This window comes from Lathamus discolor, chromosome 20, assembly GCF_037157495.1.
Source record: "Lathamus discolor isolate bLatDis1 chromosome 20, bLatDis1.hap1, whole genome shotgun sequence".
Lineage (NCBI taxonomy): Eukaryota > Metazoa > Chordata > Aves > Psittaciformes > Psittacidae > Lathamus > Lathamus discolor.
The window spans coordinates 3826157-3846756 of NC_088903.1; the positions used below are offsets into that span (position 1 = coordinate 3826157).

General features: G+C 50.0%; 1 protein-coding gene and 1 long non-coding RNA gene across 4 annotated transcripts; one reads left to right on the forward strand and one right to left on the reverse strand.

The window, feature by feature from the left end:
* Nucleotides 1-1707: 1707 nt before the first annotated feature.
* On the reverse strand, nucleotides 1708-12568 carry CCR7 (C-C motif chemokine receptor 7). Of its 3 annotated transcripts, XR_010616723.1 has the most exons (4): nucleotides 12517-12568; nucleotides 6889-6938; nucleotides 2988-5174; nucleotides 1708-1958 (listed from the first exon to the last, which is right to left on the reverse strand). XR_010616723.1 is itself a non-coding variant. In XM_065698930.1 (3 exons), exons 1-3 carry the CDS (start codon nucleotides 12524-12526, stop codon nucleotides 4110-4112), a joined length of 1125 nt encoding a protein of 374 aa, XP_065555002.1. In that variant the 5' UTR covers nucleotides 12527-12568; the 3' UTR covers nucleotides 1708-4109. The 3 variants fall into 3 exon arrangements, 2 of the variants coding, with proteins under 2 accessions (XP_065555002.1, XP_065555003.1); XM_065698930.1 differs by having other exon boundaries at nucleotides 1708-5174; XM_065698931.1 differs by lacking the exon at nucleotides 12517-12568 and adding an exon at nucleotides 7077-7141 and having other exon boundaries at nucleotides 1708-5174.
* On the forward strand, nucleotides 12458-20404 carry LOC136023972 (uncharacterized). Its single transcript, XR_010616725.1, has 4 exons — nucleotides 12458-12554; nucleotides 15144-15291; nucleotides 18694-18790; nucleotides 19220-20404. It is a non-coding gene; the product is annotated as an uncharacterized LOC136023972 (long non-coding RNA).
* Nucleotides 20405-20600: the final 196 nt, after the last annotated feature.

Genomic DNA, 20600 nt, shown 5'->3' on the forward strand with positions numbered 1-20600 from the left:
CAGGCTTTTCTATTGACTTTTTAAAGAAGATTTAAACCTGAGATTGGGCCCAGTCCCCCAGAGAAGTGAGAAAGGAAACTCCTTTCTCTGTCTTGCTGGTGAAAGGCATTAAAATGGGTTGAATCCATCCTAGAAATGCACTTTTTCTTTTGCCTGTAACTTGTTCTGGGTATATTTAGCTAGGATATTTCTGGCCTGAGGTGCAGCCTTGCACGGTTGCTTGGTGGGCAGAGTTGTACTGGTTGAAATTTGGGTTCTAAGTCTCTGTTTTCTTAACATTCAGGAGCTTCACTATTTGCAGGCTTGGTTCTGGGTCACCTCTGAAGGGGCACAGGGAACTGCTGAGAGGTTGGCGGCTTTCTGCACATCCCTGGTTCTGTTTCGCGTTGTGTGCGCCCTGGTGCAGAGCTCTTGCTTCCGCAGGCACAGATGAGCTCCCTGCACTCGGGGCAGTTGGGGCTTCTGACCTAGTTGTGGTGAGCAAGACCTCATGTTTATTGGAGGAGCCTTGGGCTGAGGCTGTTACTGCCTGGAGTTGTATTGTGGTGTTGAGGTCTTGAGATGCTCCTGACCACTGCTTGTACCTCTGGGCCGGATGCTGAAACTGGCCTAATACTTTCTCTCTAGGGAGAAACCATGACAGACGTGTTTAGTGAAAGCAGAAATGGTGCTTAGGTTTGGCACTCAAACGTCAAGCTGCATGTCTTCCGGTTTTCTATGAGGTTCCTTCCTTTTTCATTCCGTGGTTGCCATTAAGAGACAATGGTTTGTGAAGGATATTGATCATCCCTGTGTGCCTTGAGGCCTGGGTTAGCTGGGGAGGCCAGGAGGAAAAGGTCTGTGCGCATTCATCGTGCCACATTGGCCTGGTTGAGTGGCAGAGCTGGATTAGACATGTGGCACATCACAACTACCATGGCAGTTACTGCTTGGACCTCACGTGTCGGTGTTGTAGCCACCAGAGCTGTGGTCACTGCCTCTCCCTGCAGCACTTTGCACAGGGATGTGGTAATTCATTACTGACTGCACTTTCAGTGTAAAAGTGAACAGTAAAACATCACAACATCATTTTTCACACGAACGTTGGTAAGTCACATTCAGGTGTATCCAGTGGAGTTCAAGCAGTTGGGCTAAGCGTTAAAATAAAGGCTACTACTTAAATCTGTTGGTGACTTGGTTACTCTGTAGTGCATCAGCTGAGGAAGGAAACCAGCTCTTTTTCTACTTAGTTTATTTTACAGGCTTTTTTTCCTGCAGGGCTGCTATGAAGCTGGGTTGATCAGCAGGCAGCTCTTGAAGGAGATGATATAGAATCATAGAATAGTTCGGGTTGGAAAGGACCTCAAGATCATCCAGTTCCAACCCCCCTGCCATGGGCAGGGACACCTCACACTAAACCATCCCACCCAAGGCTTCATCCAACCTGGCCTTGAACACTGCCAGGGATGGAGCACTCACAACCTCCCTGGGCAACCCATTCCAGTGTCTCACCACCCTCACAGGAAAGAATTTCCTCCTTAGATCCAGTCTAAACTTCCCCTGTTTCAGTTTGAACCCGTTACCCCTTGTCCTGTCACTGCAGTCCCTGATGAAGAGCCCCTCCCCAGCATCCCTATAGCCCCCCTTCAGGTACTGGAAGGCTGCTATGAGCCATTCTGATACATATGAGATGCATCCTATGGAGGAAATACCATGGAAAACCAAAGGTACTTTTAAAAAATGGTATAATTTATTGTCCCAAAATAGCAAAATACAGTCAGTTTTCAGACTTCAGCAGGGAAACTCGAGTCAGGATCTTGGGCCACTGTTGATGTGATTCATCTCAGGAAGTGGCAAAGTTGTTTTGTCTGTTCAATTGTCTGGCTGATAAAAACCTGAAGGCTTCTCAGTCTGTAGAAGGGGAATGGCTTTTATCAGCCAGGGGACAAGTGCAGCTGCATGTTCTGCAGTTCTCCTTGCTAGAATAAGTTAGGTGAAAGTATTCTGTGTGAGAAGTTATGGTTAAAGCAGTGTATTTTCAGGGTACATTCAGGTACACATTTATCTTTCTCCATACAAAGCAGCTTTACATATATGCATATACATTGAGGATATGTTGTTACCGATGAAGAAAACTAACCCGAGCCTGTATTATGGGCATTCCTTGCTCTGGCAGGGTTCTCCTTAGCCCAGTGCCTTGCCTGAGTGAGGATTATAGGAGCAAACCCAGAACAAATGACTCGTCAGTGTGTAACCCCCATTCCAGAGGTCAGAGAAGCAGCACTTGTGCACGTGTTACATGGACATCCTAACAGCAAATGCATTAAACAGTCGGACGGGGCACAGGCAGGTGATGAGGAGCAGAATGTGCTTTCTTCCCAATTCCCAGCTCTTGGCAACATCCCGTACCCCAGAGCCAAATGGTTTATGAAGAAGAATTGATTTAATTATGATGGCAGCCAGCTGTGTAACTGGCAGCCTTGTCTGAAACCCAGCTAACTGAATTCTTTCCTTGGGAGGCTGATTGTAATTGTCCTGTCTCTAAAGGAATGTTTGTCAGCCTCTGCTCCAGCATTCCTGATGGATCTACCTGTGCTATTGAAAGAAGCATAGATGTCTTCTTCGTGTGGTTTGCTCCGTGTGGCTCGGTGTGCCCATGGGAACATGCCTCATGTTTTGCACAAAGCTGTCCGGCTGCTGCTCCGGAGGGTGAGGCTCTGCACCCACGCCAGCAGTTCCCAGGGCATTCATCTGTCCTTAGGAACCTTGGCTCTTGCAGCAGCGGCGCCAGCTGGCATTGCATCCTGGGCTTCTTTTCCAGGTCTTACTTTACATGACAACAATCTGGTGTTCAGCTGCTACTTTCCTTTCAAGTACTGACCCTGGCAGTAATCTTGAGCACATCACTGTCCTTTGCACTGAAATCACACCGGTGAACGGCATCTCTCTTAGCACGGACTGTGTGAATGCAAAACACGTTTTCAATAGCTTATAAGTGAAATACATACCTGACTTCAAAGCCAGCTGCTAAAGCCCTTCTAGAAGGACGCGTTGATTGGGAGGGGAGAAGAAAACCCACATTCCTGCTTAGCTCTGGAGGTCAGCAAGCAATAGCACAGAAGGCCCCACGTGTATGTGCCCTCCATGGTTGATAAAGCCAGGTACAAGCATTCAGATGCTGGCAGACTGGAGTGGTTGGAGCATGGGCACAACTACATCCAGAATCTGAACGTTTCGCCTTAAGAAATGCCTGGATTTGCCCTGGGCTTGAATCTTTAAAATCCTGAGGATCCTGGCACCTGGTTATTTGGAGCTCGTCAGCCTTGTGCCCTTTCAGAAGCGAAAGGAGGCTTTCTTTCCAGAGTGAAGCAGCGTTCCTAAAGAATTCAAGTCAATGTTGGGATGGAATCACTTGTGCTCCTTAGGATGCACCTTCTTTACAGGTGAAACACCAGATACAGGTGGAAGTGGAGTGGAATTTGTACTTTCCTTGAGAAACATATGAGTTTCCACAATAATACATGAAGTCACTGAAATTATATCTATCATACGTATGGGGTTAGTATTAGTTATGGACATATCTCACTTTTCATGGGGGAAGGCAGAGTGAAGACTGGTGTGCTTGGATACTTCACAGCTTACAAGCTTGGAGCCTGAGGCTGCTGGTGCTGTTCTGGGTTGAAGACAGGATCGGTTCAATGGGCATCGTTTCTGTAGGTATGGAAGAGCAATAGGCAGTGCTGTTTAAAGCAACATTCGAAGCAAGGATGATGCTCTCGGAAGTTCTTGTTTAGTTCTTGTCTGTTTCTCTTGGTATTTGTTGCTTTGAGGGAGAATGTTCTGAACATTTCTCATTGTGACTAACAAAGACTGAAATAAAGGTGAAATGATGGGGTAAGTTCTAGACTCACCAGGCTCCCTCTCCCTTGCTTTGCTGTTAGTCCCAGCCTTACTGGAGTCTCTCCATCCATGGGGGTACTGGCTAGCAGTGTTTGTTGCCTGAAACAGGCAGAGCCTCCTGGGTTTTCCTCTTTCCTATGGTAGTGGCAGGTCTTGCTCTACCAACAGTTCAGAACAGAGGACGTGTACAGAACTACTGCAGCTCAGTCAAAGCTTGCCTGGAGCTCGGCTCATGGGGAGAAGGTGGTGGTTGTCTCTGTCTCCATGGCAAAGGAGAACCTCTTGCTCTCGCGGCAGGTTGAGAGCTGCCAGAGGCGCTCCTGGCTCAGGCAGCCCAATTCCTTCAGAAGCTTGAAGAGGTCGTTGCGGAATTTGACGCCAATGAAGGCATAGAGGAAAGGATTGAGGCAGCATCGGAAGCAGGCCAGGGTGTAGGTCACGTCATCTGCCACGTCGAGCTGCTTGCTCTCCTCACACGAGCTGGTGTGGTTGAAGGCTGAGATGGTCTTGGCCAGCATGACACCGTTGTAGGGCAGCTGGAAGACAACGAAGACGATTACCACGGCAATGATGACTTTGATGGCTTTATTCTTCTCAAAGTTACGGGCCTGCAGTAATGTTTTGATGATGATGAGGTAGCAGGCAGACATGACCAGCAAGGGAAATAAGAAGCCAAAAACCATTTGGGACACTTTGATGCCAGCATTGAAGGTCTGCAGGTCGTGAGCGATGATGGAACAACGGGGATTGTTGTCCATGTTTTTTACACCACTGTGAACCAACTCAGGGATTGAGAGGATGAAGGCCAGGAGCCAAATGATGATGCATGTAACCTTGCTAATGAATATCATCCGGGGACGAAAGCGGTGGGCTGAGGCAGCCTGGACAATGGCAAAGTACCTGTCGATGCTGATGGACAGGAGGAGCAGCATCCCACTGAAGAAACTCATTCTGCAGATGCAATACACAGCTTTGCAGGCAAACTTCCCAAAAAGCCAGTGCTTGGCTACAGTTGTGGCCCAAAAGGGGAGAGTCAGCAGGAAGAGGATGTCTGCCAGAGCCAGGTTCAGCAGATAGATGTCTGTCATGGTTTTGAGCCTCTTGAAGTAGATGTAGGTGAGCACCACCAGCCCGTTCCCCAGCAGCCCTGTGAAGCAGATGAGGGCGTACATGGCTGGGAGGAAGGCAGCGCGGAAGTTACGGACATCATCCTTCTCACACAGGACCTCGAACTCGTTGTAGTCGATGGTGGTGTTGGAGTCATAGTAATCGGTGACGTTGTTCCCAGCACAGACCTAGAACAGGGGAGGAAAGAAGAGTATTGGGACAGGTACCATGGCCCTCATGGTGTCGGGAGGGGAGCCTGGTGCTGACCTGTGAGCAGGCAGGGTTACCCAGCCACGGCCCGCAGAGAAGTCCCAGGGAGTTCCCAAGCATTGGCTCATGCCAACATCACGAAGGGCTGGCGAGGTCTCATGGCCAAACCCACTTCCCATAAGTACATGGGGTTTAGGGTTTTTTTTTAGGCTCAAAGTGGGAATTCCACCCGACCTGTTTAGTGCTCAGCCACAGTACCCCCTGCAAGCTCTCAAACGTGTGGCTGCTTTCCAGGGTGGTTCAGGACCCACGTACAGCTCCTTGTGGGCAGTCAGCTCTCGAAGTGTGAAAGATAACGTATCCTTCAGCATTCTCCTTCTCTCAGCAGGGACATCTCCTCTTGACTGACTACTCGTGGCGTTTTCTAACCTGAGCATTCCCTCCCTTCTCCCATCTGCAATGTTCCTATTGCTCACTTCTCACTTGTGGCAGTGCTAGAAGAAGGCTGCAGTGGTGGTGGTGGTTCCAAACAGCAGCAGCCTCGCATGGGGAGGTCCCAGCCCCACAGTGAGGGGTGAGCCTGGGGGTGCCTGGAGCTCCATGGGAGAATGAAGCTGGAGCCTCCCTGGGCTCTTTTCTCTGCTAAATTAATAGAGGTGTTGATGAGATTGGGAGGAAGCACAGAGTGAAGCAGGAAGCTGTTACGGTGCTGGCACAGACACGTTGCTGATGTCTCATTCAGGCTCCTGCCCCTGATTTAAGTTCTGATTATTCTTGTTTTATCTTCCTACACTGTCTTAACACACAGGGCAGAGCGAGCCTGTGGTCTCTGTGCCCTGTTTTTTTGAGCCTTATTAGTCTCCAGTACCTTCTCTCCATCGCACAGAGATGAAAGGTTTCCCCTGGATACCTCTGCCTCTTATCGCCAAGTATCTTTGCGTGCTCTCCATCTCAGGCAGGTTTGGCTTTCACCACATCCTGCCTGCTAGCTGGAGGCATGCCGCCAGAAGTGAAAGGGAAAAGGACGAGGCTGCAAAGCCCTCCCTGCCCTGCTGAGCCTCTTGGAGAGCCTGAGCTGGGGGCCGTGGTGTGGCTGAGGCTGCTCCTGTGGTTGTGAGAGCGCGAGCGCTGGGGCCAGGCTGTGGTTCAGGAGCAGGTCATGGCACAGCTCCGGGCTCTGGGTTCTCCTTCCCCCTTCACATCTACTCTGAGGGGGAACAGGCAGAGGAAGACACTGAACTCCTCCTCCTTGAGCACATCAGCTCTTCAACACTGAATTCAGTCGCTGAAGACTGAGGTCTTCAGTGCTTTGACCAGGTGTTGCAAAGAGCATCGAGCTGGCTCTTCACAAGCGCTCAGCATAGGATGCTCTTGTCTGCCCTGAAAATGCTCATTCTGGGGCTAAATGGGACTTAGTTCTAACAGTCCAGGCCATCTTAAACGGCAGTGTATGTCATTGCTTCTCTTCCCTCTTTGTTTCCATTCCTCGTGTTTGTTTTTTGTCCAGCTTCTGCTCTGCTGCCTCACCACCCACCTCCTGCAGGGCTGGACCCGTGCTGTGAGCAGCCGTGCCCCCACACATCTTTCAGGGCTGTGGGTGGTTGCTTTTTGCCTGTCAGAGCTTTCAAGATCTCTCCCTCCCCACAACAAAAACACAACTGGGTTTCACCAGCGCTGGGTTTAACATCTTACCTGAAAAAACAGGGGCAGGCTGAGAACAAGAGTGACCTTTAGCGGCTTGCCTGGAGAAGGAGACACTGTGTTAGAGTTAGGAGTTGAGTGGGGCTTCCCACATGATGCTCACTTTGAAAACACAGCGCTGGCATACCTGACCCCGCCAACCTCCCCACAGCTGGTTAGCTAATGGTGAAGATGCTCACTTGAGAACCCAGGCTCACATAACAAGGTACTGTCAGAGCACAGATGAAGTCTCAGGAGCGCGGTCCTTCCAGTTTCATCTGTAAAGGCTGGTAGCTCAGGAGAGTGAACTCCTGCATCTTTATTGTGCGGGTGTTTTTTCCCTGCCGACAGTCAGCGGCCTGTCTCCTGTGCCTGTTCGGAGCTGCTCAACCCATGTGAGAGCAGAAAGCTGGGAGTGTAATACGTTTGTCCCAGCTGCTCCCTGGCAGCGCTGCACAACAGGAAAGCTCTGCCCCCATCGCTGAAGCTGCCTGAAATTTATTGCTTGTGTCTAAATGTCAGAGTTGGCTTCTGCTGCCTTTGGATGGGGAGAGGGAGGATGCTGACAGCTGGGAGGAAGAGCTGAGTTCAGAGCCAGATGTGATAATGGTGAGAGCAATCTCAGACAAACAGTTCTTCCTGCTGTGGTTAGCAGAGGCATCGAGGCCAGTGAAAACTTTCTCTTCGCTCTATTTAAAGCATGTGCCAGCATCTACCTCAGGCAGTTGTGACTGAAATGATCTGACAGCCATGAGAAAGCCTCAGCCTCTGCTCTGGCACGAGCAGGAGATGTGCTCTTCCTTGAGGGAGAGTTGGCATCAGCTGCTCTGAGCATTGTGCTGCTCATCCTAGGCTGTGTCTCTAGGCACTGGCGAGTTCCCTGCATCACAGTTGCTCACTTCCCTGCTCATTCCTGATTCCATGATTATCTGGTCCAGGATCCCTGAGCAAGGCTGGGGCAGAGACAGGAGCTGCCTTTGGTTTCCAGCTGCCCATTTCTTCTAGGGAGTATGGCTTTTCCATACCGTTCTGTTTCTGCAGAGCTCCCTTACACCCTCCCCTGCTCTGCCAGGCTCATGTTTAGGTATTGGGCTGGACCAGGAGGATGAACTTCCACTACTTCAGGTGACTGCAGCTGGATCCCCACTGTAAGGTGAACGCGGTAGCATCGTTACTAACAGTTACTTTGGTAGCTGTGAATGGAGATACTTGTTTTGAGTGGTGATGTGTGGGTGAGAGATCCTCAGCCACGTGTGAAAGACTCTTACTTCCCATCCCCAGAGGCTGTTCGTGAGCTTCCCCTTGTGTCTCTCAGAATTTGTGCCACTTTCCCCCCTTATTTTGATCTTTTATACTCATGCAGCTGGGTGCTCACTTGTGTTCCTCCATCCCTCACCTTCTCCAAGTCCCCCTGAGGGAATCCAAAAGGGTATCAGTGCATTGGGAGTGCATTTTACAGTCAGGCATGGAGGATGCTGGGGAGTTGGGGGGAAGCTTGGATAAATGTTCTTGTCTCTATTCTCTGTATGCATCCAGTGGTTTTCACTCTGAGCAGTTGCAGGATGCAGGAAGAGGTTTGGTGAGCATCTGCCGTAGCCATCTCTCCCTTCAAGCTGATCTAACTTCTGCATATTACACACAGGAAATACACTGAAAGCCCAAATGTCTTGAACCTGCTGGGTGAATTTAAGCAAGCCTCGACTGTAACTGCCCTTACTGCCTGGGACACAGGCATCGGGTCCTCGACCTCTGCCTAAAGAACCACTCATCTGAGTCCACTCTCTTAAACACCTGATTTCCAGGGGCCTCCTGGAGCTGGTGCTTGTGTCTGCCTGGGGATGGGCAATAACTGCGTCTGCTGGCCCAGGGGCTGAGGCCCCAAAGGTAAGGCACCTCCTGGCTGCTGTATTAAAAAGGAGGCAGAGGAGAAGAGCCACTGACAGCCCAGAGAGGAGAGGCACCAACCTCAGCCCCGCTCCATCAGTGCCTTGCTCTTGGCATTCCTTGGGTTGCATTCTTCTGTTATCTCCTGGAAAGGACCCGGTTCTGCCAGGTACCAGGCTGGTGCCCCCAGCACAGCCCCAGCCCTTCCTTAACCTGACAAGCCATGAGTGCACAGCCCTGGGGATCTGCTTTGCTTTTCTTGTCTTTTCTTTCCTAGCACACTGTGAAGTGTCAAACTGAATAGGATGCTGCAGTGACTCAAGTACTGGTCCTGGAGCAGTTCAGCTGACTCATTCCTTTGAAGAGCATCACACTCTTTTCTCTCTCAGTTGCTGTTTCAAGCACCTTAAATGTCAAATGACTTTTCAATAGTGAGAAGCTCATCCTGTTTCGTCCCCTCTTTCTGCACCCCCACCTCAGCTTACACGTTTGCCAAGGCAGAACCTGGATGGCAACGCAGCCTCATGGTCTTCCCACATGAACTGTTTGAGCGAGTGCCTGTGTCACCAGATTTGGGCAGACAGGACACAACTCTTAGGGGTCTGGGACAGGGAACAGAAGCAAATGAGTGGCAGGGAAGGAGTGAGGCATGCTCTGGTGTTTAACAGGTAATTCTGGGTATCTTTCTCTACTTTTTCTTTCTCCTCCCCACTCCCCTCTGGCAGCTTTCTGCTGTGGGTATTTTCCTAAAGTTTTGTTCCTCAAAATACCAAGAAGAAAACCCCCCTCAAAAGTCCCCACAAACAGTTGCACTGAAACCTCATTTATAGAAAGAGCAAAAACCTATTGCAGCAAATGAGTCAGACACATTAATAGAGCCCCACATCAGGTGCTGCAGTTCTCAAAGCATGCCCTTGTCCTGCAGGACCTGGGAAAAGGAGGGCAGGAGAATTGCTCCATGCAGATGAAAGAGGGAAGGGGTCTGCTCTCTGCTGCTGATGCAGGGCAGGGGGAGAGGAGGCAGCAACCCATCAGTTTTGAGACTCTTCCTCCATGGAGCAAGCACAAGGGGTGGGATTCATCTCTCTGAACTCAAGCCCTCGACGTGTGGTTGAGGCTCCCTCGACAGCAGAGGAAAGAACCGGGTGGTTTTGGTGTTTTAAAGTCATGGTTCAGCTGCCAAGGGGTGGGCATCAGGGTGCGGGTTCATTCCCTGCTGTGGCAGAAGGGTCAGCGAGTTTAGACAGGAGCATCCCATCCAGTTTACCTGAATCTCCCTCAGCATCAGCATCAGCAGCAAATCTGAAGAGAAAAGCAGCTGTAGGAGCAGTGAATCCTCTCCAGGTGTGCCCAGAGAAGTCAGAAGTATTTGGTAGCAGAAAGTCAATGCAGAGGAGGGAAGAGGAGCAGAAACAGCGGTGTAGGATGGTTAAACTGGAGTGGAATCCTGCAGGACAAAGCCCTGGCTCAGCTCTGACCCAAGCAGGTCCGGCAGTGCAGGAGCAGAGCTGCTCCTCTCTGCTGGTGTCAGGGAATGCACGGGATGAGCAGCAGGAGTTGGGAACGCTTTAGGGAGCATTGGCAAAGCCAAACAAGCCTGCTCTGGCTAAACCCTCATGGTGAAAGCATCATCGGCTGGCCAGAACTGAGGAGCAAAGGTTTCAGTCTCAAGCACCTTGGCACATGTGTAGGTGGTGAGTAATGCACTGTTTATCTCTTGAACCATGGTTTCAGGTGCCTTTTCACCATCAGAGGCGTAGGGTTTTGGGCGAAGAACCGCGTATTTCTGAGAAAAATTATTCATCCCCGAGTGCTGTAATGACTACCTGCAGCTGACAGCTCAGTGCCCGTTCTCCCCGCTTTGCCCCTCTGCTCCTTACAGCTGGCACAGAAAAGAGACCATCATTTCAGGAGTGCACAGACGCAATGGAAAGAGGTCGTGCTTTTATCAGGTGTTCATACATGTGTTAGAGCAGAAAACACGCTACCCGCCACCTCCCTTTTTAGGAGATTGTGAATCCAAAGGCAACATAAGCAGAGATAAGCAAGTTGGAAAGCTTCATATATAGGGATGCTGCGGAGGGACTCTTCATCAGGGTCTGTAGTGACAGGACAAGGGGTAACGGGTTAAAACTGAAACAGGGGAAGTTTAGATTGGAGATAAGGAGGAAATTCTTTCCTGTTAGGGTGCTGAGGCACTGGAATGGGTTGCCCAGGGAGGTTGTGAGTGCTCCATCCCTGGCAGTGTTCAAGGCCAGGTTGGATGAAGCCTTGGGTGGGATGGTTTAGTGTGAGGTGTCCCTGCCCATGGCAGGGGGGTTGGAACTGGATGATCTTGAGGTCCTTTCCAACCCAAACTATTCCACGATACTACGATTCTATGATTCATTCGTAAGTGAGCCAATCGTGTTTCCTACGTAACTGTTAACAAGAAGCCATCCTGCTGGGCAGCTTCCAAAACAGCTATTCTGGAATATTCCTCTGAAGTGTAGTAGTAGGGCAGAAAAGGCAGGAAACTTGTGCTGCTTTTCTTGTCAGGTTCTCACTGATTCTTTCTTTCTCCTGCCAGAATTAGCCCGTGGGGTTGGGATGCTCAGGAACCCTCCTGCATCCCAGCTAATTTCAAGCTCTGATTTAAAAATGTCCCAGAGAAAAGGCAGTGACACCTCCCATTGCACCCTGTTCCACTGCTTACACCTGGAACAGAGCTTTACTGGGATGAACTCCCATGCTTCTCACCATCCTTATTGCAGCTCTGACTGTGCTGCCTGGCATGGAGGGGTAGCGATTGTATTCTAAACCCTCTTTGGTTAGTCTGGTTATAAACCAACTTACCCACTTGAGCTATTGCATTTGTCCCTCTTCCCTGCACTCCCTGGCAACTGGGAGTCGTGTTTGCAAATCTTTGAGCAATAAAACCCCCAAAGCCCATAGAAACAGGAGTAAATCAGAGTCAGAGAGGCAAGAAGAGCCCGCATCTTATCCGCCCCACCTTGGACCCACAGTGCCACCCCTTCCTGTGGCCACCCACCCGCTCGAGCTCCTGGAGGCTGGTGCCTGCAGGGCTCTGGCTGAGGAACAGCAACAAATGGGAAAAGGGAGCGTGAAGCGCTCAGCAGGAGCCACTGCGCATGAGGGAGGTCATGCTCCGAAGAGGAGAGGAGCTCACTTGCTCTCCCCTGGTGCTGCGTGGCTGGGTGATGCAGAGGGATAGACCCCTGCGAGTGCGCTGACTCGGGGCTGTTCCAGCGCTGAGCAAGCACAAGCCCCAGCTCTTTATAGCAAAGTTCTGCTGCTGCACTGGACGTATTCATTAATAGAAACCCTTTGCAAGAGACTGGACAGACCCAGCCAGCAATAACTCACACAGGCTTGCTGCTAATCCCATGATTCGTTCACTGAATTAAACTGCTGCCAAGGAGAGAGCATTCCTGTTCTTAATCTGCTGTTAAGAACGTGGAAGGAAAGGTACAAATTATGTGAGAAGGGCTCATTTGCTTCAGGACAAAACAGCCCCTGAAAATTGCCTCCGAGCCTATTTTGTGTGTGTGTTTCTGAAGTAATTGATTTGAGGTTTTCTGAGCTTGTCAAAGGGAACTGTGCCTTTTTTTATAGCGCTGCATATGAGGAAGATGAAAGTCATTTGTATTGTTAAATGCTCTGTTAAAAGTGCTCCATCTTTGTGACACAGGACATGAACTGGGGCATTGTTAATAAAGCTGAAGACAAGCCAGAGGCTGCAGAGCAGGTACTCACCACCCTCCATGGTCTGGTTTCAGAGATGCAGGCACAAGGTTAGTAAGAGCATTCCAGCGCAGCCTCCCCACGCCGCAGCTCCTGCCAGAGACCCTCTTTGGGAAGCTCTCTTTTATACTTCCTGTACCCCTGCAAGCTCACGGCACGCCCCGGTGTCACCGGCACTCACTGGACCCTCCTCCTCCTCCTCATGCTTTCAGCAGCACGGGAGAGCCGTGCTCGGTGCCACGCTGCCGTCATGCGCTTGGGGGTTCAGGTACTTCCTCAGTGCCTGCACCGCGGCACACGCGTTGTGCTGACACCCGTCAGATGAAGTGGGATCTGCTTTTGCACTGACACATGAGAAACTGTCATTGAAGGGACAAGAGGGAAATCTCCTTCCTTGTCACCTCTCCGTCCGCACGTCCTCTCTCAGACCCTGAGAAGGACCTGAGAGAAGGTGCTCAACTACCACATGAAACATCTCTGTGCAGGAGTGCCAATGGTCGCATCCTTCACCGCTCTCCCGCCTGCTTGCAGCATCCTCTGCAAAGCAAGTGGCTTCAGGCAGACACCACCTTGTGAGTGGTACCTTTCCTACACACTAAACGCTATGGCCGGTGAATTCGGTAGTCCATGGCTCTTGAGGAAAGGAAACACTTCCCTGTTGGGAAAAGCCAATTTGTTCTCCTCTAGCATAGTTTTAGTGCTGGAAGACCTGAAGATTTGCTGTTGTTAGAAACAACAAGATTACAAGCCCAAATTAAATGTACCCGAAGTGGAGGATCCTGTGTAAACCCATCCACAGCCCAGCTGTCTCTTAAAAACCTCCCCAGTGCTCCCCTCTCAGTAGGGCCATCACTGCTGTGGTTCTGATCCCATTAGGGGTGCTTCACGGGCAGGATGCTGGCGCTTGGAGGTTTATCAGGGTTTCTATCTGGTGCCCCAGGAGGTGCCCCGCGCTGCCCTTCGCGCTCCCAGCGCGCATCACTGGCTTTTCGTGCTGTGTGAGGAGCACACTCGCTTCTCGCTTATCTCCGCAGGCACATGCAGTTCACCTCTCCGAGAGTCTATTTATTGCTCTGTTTGCTCTTTGTTCGTTGATTATCCAGGCAGGTACTGCCTGAGAGAGCTTTATCTTGTAACCGCTTCCGCCAAGCGGGACTGGAGATGAAAGCCTTCTCTCAGGTACAGGCAGAATACTTGGAAATGGTGGGTGTAAAGCCATGAAACGAAGCCTTGGTGCTGGCTGTGGAGTGGTGGGTGTGTAGAGAGGCACCAGCACCCAGATTTGCTCTGTACTCACTGCCACAGAGCGAGAGGCAGCGTCTGGGTGAATCCATCCACAGTGAGACAGAATCCATCCAAGCCAGACAGGGAGAGAAAGCAGCCAAGCAGCTGGTTGCACTTTGTTCTCTGCACAGACTCCCAAGCTTTCACTTCAGCGTTTCAGGACGTGCCAAGTTCTGTGTTGTCGGAGCCAATCCAAGCAAATTGTTTTCCCTAAAAAAAGAATGGGAATATTTTAAAATAAACAACTTACTCTGTCTTTATGACACTGAATCTTCTTGTGCAGTCATGTCTTACACCTAGGGAGTTCTCAAAGCACTTATTAGAGCTGTGCTTAATTTGATCGTGTGTATTCGCAGTCTATGTCGTGCCTTAGTGATCCCGTCTCTTTGACGTATTCCCTTTAACACGTGCACCCTGTGAGTAACTGGCAGTGCCAGGCCTGAGCTGCGACTAGGAAAGCCACACTGGGCTGATCGCTCACCAGAACACGTTTGTTACCCTAAAGTTAAATTAACTATGTATATATAGTTAGAAGCATACACATATATATATATGTAAATATAAAAGCCAGGTGACCAGGTATTTTCAGTCTTATATTCTATATATTCTATATATATCTAATATTCTAACCTCTGCTTACCTCCACTGCAGGAAGGGTAGGAACCGGCAGTGAGAATCTGCTGCCCAGGTCCCAGCACTGGGACCTGGATGGCAGTTGTTCGCCAATGTGATTTCTCAAAAGCAAATGCGGGTCCTAATAAATTCCCCAGGAAGTTAGCTCAGACAGAAGGAATTCAGTTCAGGTTGGTTCCACTTCATCTGAAACACCGAATTTGCTGAACTGGATCAAGATGAGTAATGTGGAATTGAGCTGATGTGAAATTGTAGCTCATTCAGCAATGAAATACCTCATGGGAATCTGTGTGGTGTACATCTGTGTGTAAGATTGGACCGCCTGCAGTCTGTCCCCCAGCTAAGTCACTTGGACAAGCCAAGATGGAAAGGATCCCAGTGCTAAGGAGATGGTGCCTGGCCAGCCCGGGCTGTGTGATCTTAGAAAGCAGAACTGCTGGGGCTCTGATGTACAGTTCACTCTGCGAAGAGCACGGCACAGGATGGTTTTGCCCCCTGAACTCACACCCTGCCTGTATTTTCCACTGGTTTTCTATAAGTGAATTGAGATGAAACCAGCCCAAAAAGGCACTTGCCCAGCGGTGGCGGGTCCAGGTGGGCGCAGCTGCTCTCACCTGGGTCAGCACACTGGTTTTGCATACAAGTAAAAGCATCCCAGTTCAAACCCATGTATTGCAGGTCCCTTGCAATCTGCTGACCTGTCCTTCTGCACCCTGCTACAGGACAAGATGCCATGGAGCTCCGAAGGAAGAACCAGCTCCATCCCCCTGCTTTCTGCTTTGCTGTTCTGCTCCTTCACTGACCTAAAGCACCAGGAGGGGTTTCTCCCCTTTGCTAGAGGAAGCCAAAGTCACTGAGACAGAAGCATTGGTGAGTCAAGGGTGAGCCTTATTCAACTGCCCACTTCCCAGTAACATCCCTCCTCTTACGTCAAGGAGGGACACTGATGTCTTCTCTGCTCTTAGTTTTGCCCAGCAGTGACAAAACAAGACCTTGGGATCTCCCATGTCCAGCTTTGTCTCCTGCCCAAACATCCCCCTCAGCTCCCCAGCTACTGAGCTGGCATTTGGGAGGCACACAGGGAAAGTTTGTGTGCTGATGTCAGGAGGCTTGCTTGGGGAAGGAGCTTCATCACAGTCGTCCTTCAGGCAAAGAAAATAGCAGAAGTTAAAGCTCTGAGTAAATTCCTGACATTAAGAGCAGCCCGAGCTGGGAATCCTCACCAAGAGGAGCTCTTAGAGTGGTTGTAGGGGGATGCCCTGAGAAACATCTCATGATTGTGATCTCCCCATGAGGTTAATAAAAGATCCTTATCCTCCCAGCAGAGGAAGCAATCAGTGCAGCAGGCAGGCTCCTATCAGCGATGTGCAGTTGCCCATGATGCCGGTTATGCAGCCGCAGGAGGGCAGGGCACATGCTGGGTGCCACTGGGAAGTCACCTTCCCCCTGCCTGCGTCATGCCACGGGTGATGGCCTTTCTCCCCAGTTTATTTTTGGAGAATAAAAGCGGAAAAGGGGCAGTTTTAGCGCACCGGCATCTGCTCTGCACTGAGGCAGCTTCCCAGCAGTGCAGGAGCTGAGATGTGAGAAAGGAAACGTACTCAGAGATGGAGGCTGGCAGAGGCACAGCCCCTCTGCTTGCCACCGCTGGCCCCTGTGCTGGTGGCTCCTCTGTGCCCTCAGCCCAGGCTTGGTGGCTTCCTATGAGATCTGCTTCAGTTTGTGCCCACACCGCCAGGTCCATTTGTATATGGAGGGGCCTGTGATGAACAAACAGATCCTTTCTGGCCTGAACTAATGTGAGAGACAGTGCAGGCCCCAGGATAACAGGTGGGGAAAGGAGAGGAGAAAAGAAGTAGGAAGGAAGTGGTCCACGGCCCTTGGTTATGTCTAGAGAGTGTTTTGAAGCCTTCCCTGTTCTTCATTCCCTAGTGAGCAATGACTTGTTTAGGGAGATAAACAGAGAGCATTAGGTTTCCTAAAGAAAACTGAGGGTCAAAGCATCTGCTGACCGTACAGGGAGCATCCTTCCTGCAAGCTGGTGTTACCGTGTTCAGAAGGTGCACGATTTAACACCAGTCCGCTGCTGTCTTTGAAAGAAAGCTGGATTTAGAAACGGGGAATAACCACGTCAGTGGTTTCTCCAAGAGCAGCTCATCCAGTCGTCCCTGTCACACATCTGCGATTTCATCCCTGGCCTTAGAAAATGATAATAAGCAAATCACATTTGAGTTTTCACTCTGTTGTTACTGTCCCTCTTTCTGGAATTGGTGCCAGGATTAAAGGAGCTTTTCCTTGCCTGCTTAATAGACTTGAGTGGAAAAAAAAGGCAAATTGAAACTAGCTGTTTACCGAAACTACAGACTTCTCGAAGTCACAAGTGAGGCTGTACGTGATAATGTACAGCAAAATAAGACACCAACCCGATAACTGCAAAACCACTTCAAAAAACCCCTCGAAGGCTGTGGAAAAAAAAGCATCAAAGTGAAAGAAGGGAACTGAGAACAACAAGAGAAGGACTTAAACCAGAGCAGGATCCCTTGCTCTCAAGCCACCAGTGTAGTAGCTGGTCTCCACTTGGTTATCCAAGGTGCCTAGAGAGCTTCAAGCTGATTCCTAGCCTCTGCTAAAGTTGTACCAGCATCTTATTACAGCACCCACAGCATCTATCACAGCACCCACAGCATCTATCACAGCACCCACACCTGCGTTTCTCTGCCCAGGCACACAGTAGAAGTCATTGGGAACTGACAACAAAGGCAAGGCTCAAATCCGGAATTCCCTGCTCCATCTCAGCTGTGATAAGAACTGTTCTGACAGTGGCCAGGTCCTGAACAGCACACACTTGTCAGTCCCTTTTCCCAACAGTGCCAGAACTTCTTCCTAAGATCCCATCTCAATCTCCCTCTCCCAGCTTAAAGCCATTATTTCTTTTCCCTGAAGTGTCCAAGGATATACCGATAAATTCACATGCACTGAAGTGGATTAGTTAAACTGTATTAAAAGTCCCCACAAAGATCACTCTTACTTGGAATTAACATGATCTTGACTCAGTTTATCTTAATTCACATTGAAAATTAAACGAGCGCAGCTATAAATTCTCCTTATGGACTGAATCATGTGTAGCAGGATCACTGAGCATGTCAAGTTATCCAAGAGCAGAGGGGAAATTGCATCCATTTGCCTGTGAAAACAAGCTGGAGCTGCAGGGAGAGACTGGCCCTGCTCGGCAGGAGACACATGGCCAGGCCAACCTTTGTTGGTGCAGAAGTGGTTTTCCTCGATGCCCCTGCACACAGGATTCTTCCCTGGGAGCCCTTTGTCACAGCTCAAGCATTTTCCACAATAGCTCTTTGTTAGAAAGCTGGAAAAAGAAAAGGAAGAAGACAGATTCTGTGCTCTTTTTCTCTTTGCCATCATCTAGATGAAGCTAGAAACATGGAACTGCCACTCAGTTGCAAACAGGAGCGTGCAGGTAAGCTCACTTGCAGTACGTGATGCATCGGTACAACACGATGCGCAGCCTTACAACGTGGGGGGAGTCAAATGCACAGCCCTGCTGCAGTCGTGCTGCTGGCTGGCACTTCCCAGGTGTTACACAAAAGCAGAGGAAGAGCTAGGAGCACTTTGCACCCCAGGGTACACCGATGTTTTCCTGCGCTCCAGCTCCACACAGGCAGCGGCAGGAGGTTGAGAGACGCCTGGTGGCAACGCTTGGTCCAGCTCATGCACCTCTGCGAGCTCCCAGCCTGCGCCGCTGCTCATCCGGAGCCCGTGAGGAGCAGGGTTCTCAATATTCCATCAGTTGGGACCGCTGGGAACACTTGTCAGTTGAAGGGGTGGAAGGAGAGGTAAGCAAAGGAGCGAAGATGGTGCAGCTTTAGTGGCGTGTCAGCACAGGGGTGCTGGGGTGATGGCCAGTCCGGTGGCATTTTCTTTAAGCAGCTTTTGATAAAATGAGAGAATAATCCAAAATAGCCTTTTTTTTTATCAAATAAAAAGCCAGGGCTGCCCAGCTGGGGTTCAGCACAACAGCTGGGAGGAAGAAAGGGAGAAATACACCATCACGGACCCTCGAGACAGAACCTGCTCTGTAACTGGAGCCCCAGCTGGCGCACACCAGCACAACACGATGCTGCGAGTGGCAGCTCCCATTTCCCCACACACCACGGGCTGCCCTTGCCTCCATTTGTGCCAGGATTCAGCTTTACTTTGACATTTCATCCCTCTAAAGCTCAATTAATCCGTTTTCTTTCTTTCTTTCTGTCACAGGGATAATCCTTTCTGCAAGCACAGATTCTACATCCGAAGCCCTCGTTTTGCTGGAAGCCCGTCAGCTTTGCAAACCTCCCACGTGATGCACACACAGGTGATTATTTTGCTTAAACTCCCAAGAAGTTTGGGGATTTTGTTCCTCCTAAAGTTGAGCTGCTGCACAAACATCGCACTTTTGCCTTTCATGGGACGCTGACCGCAGTCACGTACACAGGCGAGTGCTTTGGGAGGGTATTGAGGTGCATAAACCACCTCTGTTTTACAAGGAGCAAAGCACTGCACCTCTGGAATTGCTTTTGAACAATCTTGTAAGGTGCCTGGTTCGTATTTGAACATCTAAACCCTTTCAGTGTTTCCCCTTTGGAGCCTGCTCCATGCTGTGGGCCTGTTCTTGTAGTTCAGTTTTGTAGGTCAGAAGGTTTTTTGGGTGATAAAATCTAATAATTACAGTAATGCAATAATAATAATAAAAAAACAACCCCCCAAAAAACCTTTAAGAGCTTTTTTTTTTTTTTAAACCCAGGCTTCTTCATAACCTTTACAAAATGTCTTTTTGTGGTGAGATAAAAGCATAGTTTTGAGAAGTACCCAGTGCAGAAGGGAACCTTTGCCTACTTGACTTTACCTGCAGAAGGCACAGAACAGCGGAGCTGTGGGGATGTCAGAGGTCACAAAACACGAGGCAGGCTCAGAAAATGCCTGTTTTTTTCATGAAGATTAAAAACAAAGCAGAGAAAACAACTCCCTCGCCGTGATGCAATGCTTTGGATTTGCCTCTTCACTTCCGTGTCAGTCCCTGTGGGTGTGAAAGACTTGCCAGCTCTGAGGCACCCAGGGGGGCCCCAACCACTGTCTCCAGTGGTACAAGCACTCTCAGCACCCAAAGCACAGCCTGCACCCACATCTGCATGTCCCCGTGGAGGTAAGGGACACTCACCACAGCTAGAGGAAGCAGGAGCCCCAGGAGATGCCACCCCTTTGCCACATAAAGCACATGAGGACCTGAAGAAGCAGACAGCTAACACCAGAGACCCCAGCAAAGAGCACAACCTGCTCTTGGGCTTTATCTGCTCCATCCTCCCCACAGGAGGCAGCAGGTCCTGCTCAGCCCCTCCAGGTGGGTGTGTGGGCTCATGAGGAGCTCCAATGAGCTGCTCTTCATCAGAGGTGTCAAGTGCACAGCAGTTCCCAGCTGCAGCCTGGGGAGCAGCAGGGATGGGGAAGAGCTGTTGCAGGAGCACAGCAAAGGAGCTGGGGCTCTCACCAGGCCAGTCCCTGATGCTCACGCCCCTTGGGGGCTTGTCAGTGTTCAAACGCTGCCCACCAGGCGCTTGTTCAGGTTTGCATGTGCTTAGAGGAGTTATTTTACCCTTGAAGTTGACACCTACTCACTGAGGTGCAGCATGCCGTGCCTGTGCCAAGTAATGACTGTTATTTGCATACACCTTGAGAATACAGAGGAGATGAAAAGCACACAGGGCCTGCAGAAGCCCAGCACAGAGAACTGTGGCACAAGGAGCATTTGCAGCACAGGTGTAGAACCTCCTCCTACTCCTGCACCAACTGATTCCACCTGAGCCCCTTTGTGGTCCAGGGAGCAGCTGGTACCATTTATGTAATCAAACTCTGTTGGCAGTAACAATCATTCCAGAAAATGCTTTTTTAGAAGAGCAAAATGCAGTAAATAAATCTTCAGGTTAAGGTGTAATCTCTGTGTAACCAATATGCTTCATTAAAGGAAACTCAGCTAACAGGACTCTGCTCCCAGTAGTTTGTGCATGATCTAGAGCACAAACAGATCCAGGATGGAATCAAGGGAATAAAACAGGAACAAGCAACCCCATTTGTTCTTTTAAATCTGAATTGCCACTGGCTCATTTCTGTGTGTGCATACAACATAGTGC